Source organism: Dermacentor albipictus, chromosome 1, assembly GCF_038994185.2.
Source record: "Dermacentor albipictus isolate Rhodes 1998 colony chromosome 1, USDA_Dalb.pri_finalv2, whole genome shotgun sequence".
NCBI lineage: Eukaryota > Metazoa > Arthropoda > Arachnida > Ixodida > Ixodidae > Dermacentor > Dermacentor albipictus.
The window spans coordinates 139668591-139679831 of record NC_091821.1 but is presented as its reverse complement, the minus strand read 5'-3'; the positions used below and the strand labels follow the sequence as shown (position 1 = coordinate 139679831).

The 11241-nt window shown below is 43.5% G+C and overlaps 1 protein-coding gene across 2 annotated transcripts; it reads right to left on the bottom strand.

The window, feature by feature from the left end:
* Positions 1-1668: 1668 nt before the first annotated feature.
* Positions 1669-11102, bottom strand: LOC135900037 (programmed cell death protein 6-like). 2 transcript variants are annotated; one of them, XM_065429457.2, is made up of 6 exons: positions 10843-11102; positions 10444-10505; positions 10266-10310; positions 6676-6852; positions 5835-5944; positions 1669-2011 (listed from the first exon to the last, which is right to left on the bottom strand). In XM_065429457.2, the coding sequence occupies exons 1-6, from the start codon at positions 10908-10910 to the stop codon at positions 1910-1912; spliced, it is 564 nt and encodes a 187-aa protein (XP_065285529.1). In that variant the 5' UTR covers positions 10911-11102; the 3' UTR covers positions 1669-1909. The 2 variants fall into 2 exon arrangements, with proteins under 2 accessions (XP_065285529.1, XP_065285530.1); XM_065429458.2 differs by having other exon boundaries at positions 6676-6834.
* Between the last annotated feature and the right edge of the window lie 139 nt (positions 11103-11241).

The following is an 11241-nucleotide window of genomic DNA, read 5'->3' as shown; positions in this document are numbered from 1 at the left end:
AGGTCCTGAGCAAAAATGGTAAAGCTCACACTGAAAAGAAAAGAATGCCTTCTTGCAAAAATTGGAGGACGCTTAAGCTTCGCCTTCAAGAGTGGGACGCGACAGCGTTCCCGTCGACCCGCCAAGGGGTATAAGACAATGCGCTACGGCACAGCAATCACTTACGATGCGCCCCGCATCGGACTTAGCGCCCACCTATCACGCGGTGAGCGTCGAGCAACGCAGCGTTGGGCGCGGCAACGAAACGTGCGCCTGAGCGAACGGAACGAACCAAAGAACTCGGTGTCTCGGAGGGGAAACGATCTGCGCCAGCCAAACGTCGTGATCGGCACGGGCAGAGAGATAGATAGTAATCTAAACCGGAAGCACGGCGAAGCGTCGTCAGGGGAGAGGGAGTCCCGCGACGCGCCTGGCAGCGGTCCCAATGCGCGCGCGGCGCGCCTCCTGTCGGGGCAGCGCCGTACATTGAGAGGAGGGGGTCTTCTGTGTTTGCCGCAAGATGGCTCTGCGTGTGCGGAAAGCGCAGAAGAAATGCAGCGGAAACGCACTTCGCAACTCGTGTAATTGTGACTTCTGTACGTTACATGTTCATAATTACCGATATACACCGCAGTATAACTTTCCACGGCTCGTTTCGAAGGCAACACCGCATTCACTAGAGGCGCGTTTGCACCGCTTGGAAGCATCGAACTCGTGGCTGAGTGGTAGCGTCTCCGTCTCACACTCCGGAGACCTGGGTTCGATTCCCACCGGGCCAATCTTGGAAGTTGCTTTTTATTTATGAAGCGCCTGCCGTGATTTATCGCTCACGGTCAACGCCGCCGACGCCGACGACACCGGCTTTTCTGCGACACGAGCTCCTTAACGCTATCGCGTTAATACTGCAGTGAAGACAACTGCATCCTTGCACACGTTTATTTTTTTCAAATCAGAGTGAATTAATCACAGGTGCTATAAAAATCTATAACAAGGAAATGCTTCATTTGACATCCTCTTGGAGTATAAAAGAATGGTACATCTCACAGTATGTTCCTCAAATACTGTGTCCACAGCCATTCACATCATCACTAACGTATATCCCTGGCAGAATAGCACAAACACCACAGCCTTGTTTTTTAACATGTAAGGAACAATTTGCTGTATGTAACTACATCTCAGTAAATACTGGACAGTTGCAAACCCATGGGATAAGCATGATGAGAGCAGCAGTGTAAATTTTTTTTACTAGCACATGTGCACACACTCATGTAAATAGGGGAAGTCCAGTTAGCATAGCACAAATAGGGCCACCAGCGTAATGACCGCATTTCTTTACTTCTAGAATATAACCTAACAATGATTAATGCGAACAGTCGTGGTCACAGTAGTATTTATGCAATATGTGGTGTACGCCTCATTGCACATCATCGTGACCTAACGAGTAGCCAGAAATACACCTTCCACTCTTTTTTTCTCTCTCTCTACCGAGTATTTACAATCATTACTGTGCAACAGCTCTCCATGAAAAAAAATTTCAATTGTTACTCTAAAACCATAGCACATTCACTGCAACACTAGCAGCACTCCAGTTGTGTGCTGTTAACTTGTCCATAGATCTTGCTACCAACAAACAAGGCGTCATGAGTTTTGCACACTGACAAATATATATATATATATATAACAGATCAATATAGCACACAGAGCAATTTATTGTTGGTTGAAAACTGGAAAAATTAGACAGCAATCTCTTGTTGATATCTTAAGCAAACATCCAGATATACTCTTTAAAATGAATCAGGTCACCAATCCCATACAAATGCCTGCACAGCATGTGGGCAGGTCCTGTTGTAGAACAAATAGCGTCCATAAAAGGAGCGGTGGAATGAATGCAGCATTGTCTACTCTTGTATTAGTAGAATGCAATCAATTATCACATCCGCAGGCTGAATACAAGCTTGAGGAAATCTTCATAACCGATGGTGATCCACCCATCTTGGTCGGTGTCGTAATGCCGGAAGGCCGCTGTCAAAGTCTGAAGAAAATAGAAGCAAGCATATTTACAGAGTCCAATACGTTTTGCAGCATTGTGCCTGTGAAAACGTTAAGCATCAGAGAACAAAGTAGGGGCCGTATTCTGAAACGATCCACTTTGGTGATACTATCACCTTGGCCACACCTCCGCCACCGTCACACGCCGATTGGCTGAATTAGCAAAACAGGAAAATAAATAGCACCACCTAGTAAATCCTACCTACATCAATTTGACGTCATGGTGTTGTTAGGTGCTCCTGACATATATTGAATGAACGAAAGTTTCTTTTTGCAGTCGGTTGGTAGTGTAGTGTGGCAGAGACAAGCGCGTTGGCAGTTTATAGTATATTTTGATTGCAGTTTGCAGGTAGTTTTGCACAGTGATATTTGTTGACTGTTAATCGACTAGTGCATTGTGTTGCCTTGCGTAAGTGACAATTTTCAGTGACAGTGTCTTCAAACAACTGGCAGCGGCACCATTAACAACGCGCTGCTTGCATGGTTGGTAGTGAAGTGTAGTAGAAGATGATGCCGCTCTGGCGGTAAATGATGGCTGACAGAGACGCAGAAACAGTGTGTCACTTTATAACATATTAAAAATGTGTTTCGCAACCGCCCAAGTAGTAGCACTATTCATTAAACTAAAATGTTTCACACTTCCTTTTCTCAATTCATTTTACCTACAACAGCCACAGCCAACCGTAGTCAGTGCGCAGAACTCGTACTGCTGCCATTACAATGGAAAACAACACACTCGAGCACCCCTGCACTCACACGGTGTGCTCTTTTGTGCATTATGAAGCATTCGAGAGCGCATGTTGGTAGTGCATGCTCTTGTCACGGGTAAACAGCTAGTTGATTTATTGAATGTGACTATCACCGAAGTGGATTGTTTCAGAACACAGCCCCAGATGTCGGTGACTAATAACATAATCTTTACTATGCACTGAATTCAAAGTATAACAATACAGGCAACGTAATGCCAAACATTATTTATTATCTTGTGTGGCGACTACTACCTGTGCATTTTTCTCTCACAAAACTACGATTTCTATCTGCATTGTGAGTGCGTACATCTGCAGATCAGATTTCCTTATATTTAACCCTACTCACACAATGTAGGGACATTAAGCACATAGACATGAACTATCAGGACAAGCTCACACCGGCAGCACATAGAATCAAACAATTGTATCCTTAGCTACGCTTTGTGACGCAACTTTAAAGAGGAACATAGTTGCCAAAAGCTCTTGCAGATCCAGCTCCTTTGACTAGGAATACTGACACAAGACAGCTCCAAGCTAGCAATTTTTTCTGCAGGATAATGCTATACTTTTATATTTAGACGAGGCACAATGGCAAGTCATCATACTCATTAATCATGGTACAGTGAACAGTAAAGATTCAAGAAATTCAGTTTAATGTAATTAAACAATGTAGTTTCTGAGCGCAGCTAAGCTTCAATAAGAAACGTGCAAAGAAGGAAAATATCTTGAGCCACATACGAGACTGAATTCTCAAAAGTGTTCCCAAAAGTTATCAACCAAGAATACAGGCCACGGTGTAAGACATATACCCTTTAGGGTATATACACTCGCGAGACGCAATTGGCCAGATAAAATAGCAATGGCATGCGTCCATTGGCCCCAAGGTTAACAGATCCAAAAAGTGAAAAGTAGCCAGGAAATCATGTAAAGTGGTCATAAAAGTAGCCAGTTCACTGCAGGTGCTTAAAAAGTATCCAAAAAAAGCAACCATGGCCAATCACTTAAGAAGAAAACATTGCTGTAGCCGATTGTGAGCTGCTCCTTTTGGAGCTGTTATATTTAGAACCCTTCGACTTATTTAAAACATGACTTTAGGGGGTCAAGTTAGAACTCGTGGCTCCGTATTCGTTTTCGGTAATTGTTATCCCTGCATAAATGATTAAGTAGTTATCACTGAACTCTAGTACCAGCGAATATGTTGTGTGACCAATTTTCACTCTTTAGTCATTAGGCAATGTATCCCAGTGCCATATCTCAACTTTGCAAAGGAATATCACTTACTAGTCAGGATTTCTTATTACGTAAGTGTTTTTTTAGTAGTTTTTACAGCCATATATTGATGTGTTCATATGCCTTTACTCAAATTCATCATGGAACTGTAATAAAACTTCTGTTTCCACCTCATAATTAACTATAAAAGGAGACATTCCATCTAATGAGACAAAAGGTGTTCCTACTGAACTAATTTCATCGATTGCAAGGTGGAGGTTGCGTCCTCTATTCCAAATACACATGGTGAGGATATTAGCAGCACATCATGTGTGTCATAAGAGGCATAGTACAGCACATTATACCATTTATTTGTAATATTTTGTCTGGTTTGTCTGTAGTTCTTATTAAAAAATGTTGATTTTAACAGTAGCCCGAAAGTAGCCGAGTATCCAACCCGAAAAATTTCCCGCCACGAGCCTTCAAAAGCAGCCCATTTGGCGCAAAGTAGCCAAACCTGGCAACCTTGATTGGCCCAGTGACGGCAGCAGATACCAATCAGCGGGAAGACAGGAAATGTTTTATCTAGTGCTGCCATAGCAACCTGCACTTTGCGGGAAATTCTAAATGATCGAGTAACGCGGGAAAATGGGTCACCATGGTGAGGGGCAAGCGGGGGGGGGGGGGGGGAGCAGGCATCACTTCGATGAAACAGATACAGTAAAAGCTCGTTAATTCGAACCGCAAGGGGAAGCCGCTTAAGTTCGAATTAACGAAAGTGAAGGAGGGCAACAGTACACTGCGATTTGGAAGCAGTAGGGCATGTCAGAAATTTGGCGTGTCAGAAAGTGATGGCGTGAGCCGCGGGCACACGCCATCTTCAAGTCGAAGCTCTGGGTCCGACTGTGCCACACCACCGATGTCCACCGAAACGAACGTTAGCCGAGGCTTAACACCATCACAATGAATCGCGACGGCCGATACCTCCTAAGCTGAAAACAGAGGTGCACAACCGATGAAGGCTGCCGAGACAAAGACGCTGAACATGTGAAGGTGGCGAAAGCCCTGATTCGTTGGTTCTTGATTGCGAGCGCAGCTGCGACGTGCTTAATTCGCTGTGTTTTGGAGCTTGCCGTGCCATCTCCGCACAATATTAGCAGCTGTACAAGATTTGCAAAGCCTCCGAGATTCGCAACGGGCAAGAAGTCTCGGAGGTTACGTAGAACGGAGAGGCGGCAGCCGCCGCTGTCTTCTGGCTGACCCCGCGTCGGTTAGATTTTTTTCCGATTTTGCCTTCTCTCGCCGTTCTCTCCGTTTCGGAGGCAATACAGCCTTGAGTGTAGGCAGTAGGCGCGCTTCTCTGGCCGTGTGCCAGGCGAGCGTAGTTCGAATTATCCGTGAGGGAACCTTGTCGCGTTCGAATTAACGGACTTTTTTATACATAGACTTCTGTGGAGCTTGGCCGGACCAAATCGTACAGTTCGAATTATCCATAAATTCGAGTTATTGAAGTTCGAATTAACGAGCTTTCACTGTAAAACAGCACGACGCCGCATGCAGACACTGTTCTCTGGTTGCTTGTGTTATCCGTGTGTTTCTTGTCCGCACAAGCTCCTGCCTGCGTTGTAATTGAAGTTGCGTCGTCCCACCGATAGGAATCCGATACTGTCAGGGCCGATAGATGCGCGCCGTTGCTACTTTATCTGGTCAATCACATCTTGAAAGCAAACCAAGACGTGTCCCCACCTAAAGAGTATATATTTTACAGCGTGATACAGATTCTGCAGTGACTGCACAATGCATTAAGAAAAGGGGGGGGGGGAAGAAAAAAGGAAGAAAAAAAGTCACCTGTAAAGTCACACAGCACTGAATGAAGTCATCAAAGTTGATCGAGCCTTTTCCATCCCTGTCAAACTTAACAAGCAGCATACTCATGATTGGCTCACTGAGACGATACCCTGCAACACAAATTTCATTCACTTTTGCCCAATTCTTGGTCAAGCACAAAAATACAGACATGTTTTTCCTTATCAGTATATACTGCAGCAACAAACTTCCACTCATATGCCATATGAAGTACAAGGATGTTTCCTCTCCTTTTGTTACCAAGTGACAAAAGTTCCAATGAACCTCCTTTTTTTTTTTCTTCTCAGGGCCAAGTTATCGGCTCAGGCCCACAGCATCCTGGACGAGGATCGCTGCCTACTTCGAATGATTTCACCGTCAGCTCATTTCTATAAACAAAGTTTACTCCACCTCCTCTTCTGGACACAGGATTGCAGATTTCTTTAGCAATGTCAAGAACATTAGGCCCATTTTTCTTAAATACTTCTTAAATGTTTTGCATGTCGTTCAGATGACAGCACGGTAATGCATTTAAATGTTCGTCATCAGGTGTGTGCATGTGTGTTTATTTCCTCAGGTTATTTCCATCTGCGCATTTGACAATCAAGTGCAATGACAAAGCCAGTAAACCCAGAATTAAATTTTTAATTTAAATTAACTGCCAGCCTCAACAAACTGACAGATATCTGTCACCTTACTGTAGTCTACAAGACTATGTACTGCATAGCACACAACATACTGCTGCTTTCCATGGCAACTCTTGAGTGACAAAACTCAATGTACAAGCACAAAAAAAGAAACCGTGCAGCAGATGCGCCATAGTATAAAATATACAAGTACACACCAAAGCCGGTGAGAGCCTGAGCGAGTTCACCCTGGTCTATGGAGCCAGAACGGTCTTTGTCAAAGCTCTGGAAGCAGTTGAGCCAGTTGGTAATGTAATTCCAGAGAGAAACAAATTCGTCGAAGTTGACTGTACCAGTTCGGCTGCGGTCAAACATGCCTGGTGAACGAAACATGTCTGTGTTGGAGGAAGAGGACAGCACACATGATGATGATAATGGAGAGAAAGCAGAACAGTGAGGCGTGCGCTGCAAAGTTGGTGCCTTCGAATTGCCACAGTGCACAGAAAGCCCTGCCACAGTGCAGGAAACCCATTGCCAGAAAGACACACAACCACAGCAAAGACAAAGTATCCCGCCACATATATGAGAAGAACAAAAAAATCCTTTGTAAATATGCCTTCACTGCTAAAGAAAAACACGGGGAAGGCGGGAGATGGTAATTCAAGACGATGAGCAAAACGAGAACAAAGTAAAAGCGGGCGCCAACGTTGCGACAAGTGGACTTGTCTTTTGTCTTTCAAGACAAGTCCACTTCACTGCTAAAGGGGACACGTAATAGTGTGGCTACCTCAGTGAGAGCACCCTAACTACAGGCACAAATTAAATTCTGGTACTACGTGCCAAAACAATGATCTGATTATGAGGCACACTGTTAGTGGGGGACTCCAAATTAATTTCAACCACCCCCATAAACTACAGGCACCAGTAGCAACAGTATCGATACAGTGTATAAGTAGTGACACCACACTATGCATAAGGAATGAGCAGTGCCATCTACCACAAACCCATTGCTGCCAAGCTGGATGCTTGCAGATTTGGTATGGAAGGAAATTTCTTCAGGTATCGTTCCAGAATGCTCCCTTTAAAAGTGGACTTCACCACCTCTGGACATGCGCAACACACGTTTTCTAGACCTTTTCTTCGTGTCTTAAAGGGACACTAAAAAGCAACAATGAGTTATTGTTTGGTGAAATAATTTTTCAAAGTACCACTTGCATTTCTTTGGTGAAACAAGAGTGGCTATTATTCGAGAAAATTAAGGGCAAGGTTGCCTTGAATTTCGCACTGAGACTGAAGCTCCGACACATTAGAATGATGTCACAGATTTCAAAGTATTTTCGCACGTTTGAGTCATTTTCATCAAGAAAAAGTTCTCAAAGCTCACTTGGCCAAGTCTTTTGCTCCTTCAGAATGCAATGTAAACAATCCTTGTTAATAAATAAACTTAACTATGTTTTTAATTTTCTGCCACAAGGCACTAATGTGGAAAAACAAACTCGCCTTGAGTTTCTGTCCTATGTTTCTGGTATTCCCAGAAGCGTAGTTACAATCAAACTTGACAAACCATTTCTCTTTAGTACCCCTTCAATCACCTGACAATAAAGCCATTACCATAGCACAAACAATAAAAAAAATGTCCTGCATCTTCCCAGGTTTGGCACCTAGACATTAGCTGCATATTACTTTTCATTTAGGAATTAAAAAAAAGATTTACTCTCTCTCACAAAAATACAATTACCCTGCACTTCTCTATAGTCGAACACATCTTTAGAAAAAAGGGAAGGCCCCGCCCAGATGACCGAAGCGCGACAGCTGATTGCCTCCAGGACTAAAATAGTCCTGCTCGAAAAATCGTGCTCCTGAAATGTGCACTTCTCTGTATAAATAAAGACTTTTGTATTTTGATGACTTGTTTAGTAGAGTCCGCATGTGCTACAGCACATGCCAGATAGCGACAGAAAAATAACCCAGTGCCTTCTACAACGCTGCCCATCGTCTGCTCTTTAGCTTCATTGCAAGCACAAGAAAATTAGTGCAAGGTGGATGGCAAAAAGATAAGTTGGAGCATTAACCAATTTGTCGGAGTATGACAGATAATATTGATATGGAACAGCCGCCACAGTGTGGCTGCACTGAAGAGGAGGAAGACAATGTGTTCCTGATTACTAAAAATATGAAGCAAGTGCACAAGAAATTTGCAAAAGGATAGAAAGTTGGGCGAGTTGGTACGGTAAATTTGCAAGTAACACCTTACCTACTAAGGTGACCCATTACTCAAAGTTGCTTGCTAAAGGGTTTCCACTACTTTTTATCCCCATGCAGTATGTCCCTGGCATCTACTGATGGCTCTTGAAAACACAGCATGGCTGGCAGGTGCTTTCAGCAAGCGAAGAACACAGGACAGTTTCCGACTACCCTTGGTAACTTTGTGGTACTGTTGCTGTCAGGCTTAATCCATATGTGCAAGTCACCAGTGCTTTCCGGCATGCGGCACCTGTCAGCAGTGATAATATAACTGCCACAGGTGCAATGCAGAACGTGGTTTGAAGAGCAATTCATTGCCCTCACTGTCAAAAGGTACCGCATGCCAGCCTGCAGTGCTTGTTGGGACCTAGCAGCCAATACTCTACAGTTTTGTTAAACACACAAGCCACATGCTCGTAAATCAAGCAGTTGCAGTACAGCATGTTTATTTCACACAACCACAATGCAGTCATACCTGTGCTATGTCCGTTTCACAAGGTATATGTATAACTACTACATTCCATAAAATCCCAAAACATAGCCTACTCAAAATCATGAGCAAAACAAGTAAAAATAAAACAAGGAATTGGTTAACCTTCAATTTGTTGTCAGAATAATTTGGTGCAAAATTTGTATTCATTATTTCTGCCATACTGCCAAATTCTGTAATGGCAGCATTTTAAGCCAATCAGATGTTGCAGTCCTTCCCCCTCCCCCCTAACTTTACCCCAGCCAAGTAGCAGCCCTCTAAGTCGATCAAAGGTGAGAAGATAGCTAATTTGACAACATGGCCAAATTTGACAACTTCCAGAACAGCATCCCTGGTGTAGAAATATAGCCTCATTTTCTCCTTTCATTGACCATTATTGGGATGTCTAGGATATGTGCTGGGATGTATGGAAATCCAACTCATTTGACACCCAACTTCGCGCAACTATCATAGTGTTAGCAATGGGCCATCAAAACCTGTTTCAGTCCCAGTCTTTCTTCAAACACACATTGATTGCCAATCGTTTGCTCGTCATTTAGGGGGTTATTCTTGAAAACAAAATATTCATGCAAAAATTAGGGTACCTTTGGTGATAGACCATCCCTCAGATTTTACCAGTGATTTTTTTTTTACTTACTGTACACAAATTTACAAGTTGTAACAGATCAACTACAGCAGTACAAGCAGCACCTAAACTAAATAATGGTCATACACTGTTCCCAATTTCAAAATCTTGTGTGCAGCTCGTTTCACATAGGAGCCATATGTTAAGCTATATTGGTGCATTTCTTTATTTTTTTTTTCAGAGTAACGATTCGCCCAACTGGTGTAAGTCTCTAGCTGTGCATAAAGCGATGGGGTTCGAACCACGCACCTACAGCAGCTGTGGCGGGCGTCATTATTACGGCTCGGTAAATAGACTGAGCAAACCATCACTGTAAATAAATTTTTACTATCACGATTAATCTAAAGGCCAAATGTTTATAAACAGCCGCCGTAGCGTGCACGACAAGATCCCAAGTGCAAACCTGCAAGCAAGCACAGCAAGCAATGGATTATTGGTAAATATCTTACCTATCATCATTCGCACTGTTTCTGGGTTGAACGGCTTCCAAGTTCCTGTCAAAAATGACAACAAGCCAAAGTAATAAACTGTACCATCCAACAATGCCGTGGCAAAGCACCACAGTGCACAACCAATGCGTTATATATATATGTATATATACACTGTACTAAATGTCAAGTCGCTTACCATTTGACAGGGCACTCTGGAGTTCCGTTGCACTTATACTTCCACTTCTATCTTTGTCGACACTGAAACAGCCATTCGAATATGTATAGCAAACCACGAGAATCGCAGATGACCGGAGCGATGCAGCCAACACTACTGATTTGAAAGTCTGCATCATATACTTGCGTGCGAAACTGCCTAAAATAAAGCTGTTCGCAGATTCGGTCATGTCTGTCTTCAAAGAAAACTGGATCCTCGTATTACTGATAACGTCATCGCAGGGTGCTGGACCACGCACGACCGTTGGCTGACAGTATTAACATTTACTAGAATACAGCTGTGCTGAATGCTAATACTTATTCGAAACAAAATAGCGTGCTCGATCAGAATAGGAGGAGAATTGAAACAAAATCACCGTACTTCCTGAAAAGACCCTGTAAGTATCCGACATCAGCTTTGGGCGGCTGAGGTGGGGCTTGGGAATACATAATATCTTCTGTCCTTTCCGCCGACAACAGCAATGTAGCGAAATATCCTCCTTTATGTCGAAATGTGGTGCCACTAAGCCTGCACACGGAAACCAGAAACTTTTAACAATTGCAACTACGGCCCACAGTACAGAACCAACTCCACAGCGGCTTCGAACGCTCTACAACAGCGGCTTGTCTAGGCTTTGTAAACTGTAGATAATCGGATAGATGTGGATATGCTTGGAAGCCATTGGCTTTGATTGGCTTGGAGCAACGAAGAAATGAACGGAGCGAGCGGAGCAAACCACGGAGCAAACAATGTGCTCCCTCGTAGTCATCATCATCATCA

Bases quoted from the DNA above. Each gene is read 5' to 3' on its own strand.
- LOC135900037 (XM_065429457.2), bottom strand. From the start codon at position 10,910: ATGTATTCCCAAGCCCCACCTCAGCCGCCCAAAGCTGATGTCGGATAC. The intron at 10,311-10,443 runs GTAAGCGACTTG...CATTTTTGACAG, and splicing joins CCAGAGTGCCCTGTCAAATG to GAACTTGGAAGCCGTTCAAC. The intron at 2,012-5,834 runs GTGACTTTTTTT...TATTTTCTTCAG, and splicing joins AGTGCTGTGTGACTTTACAG to ACTTTGACAGCGGCCTTCCG.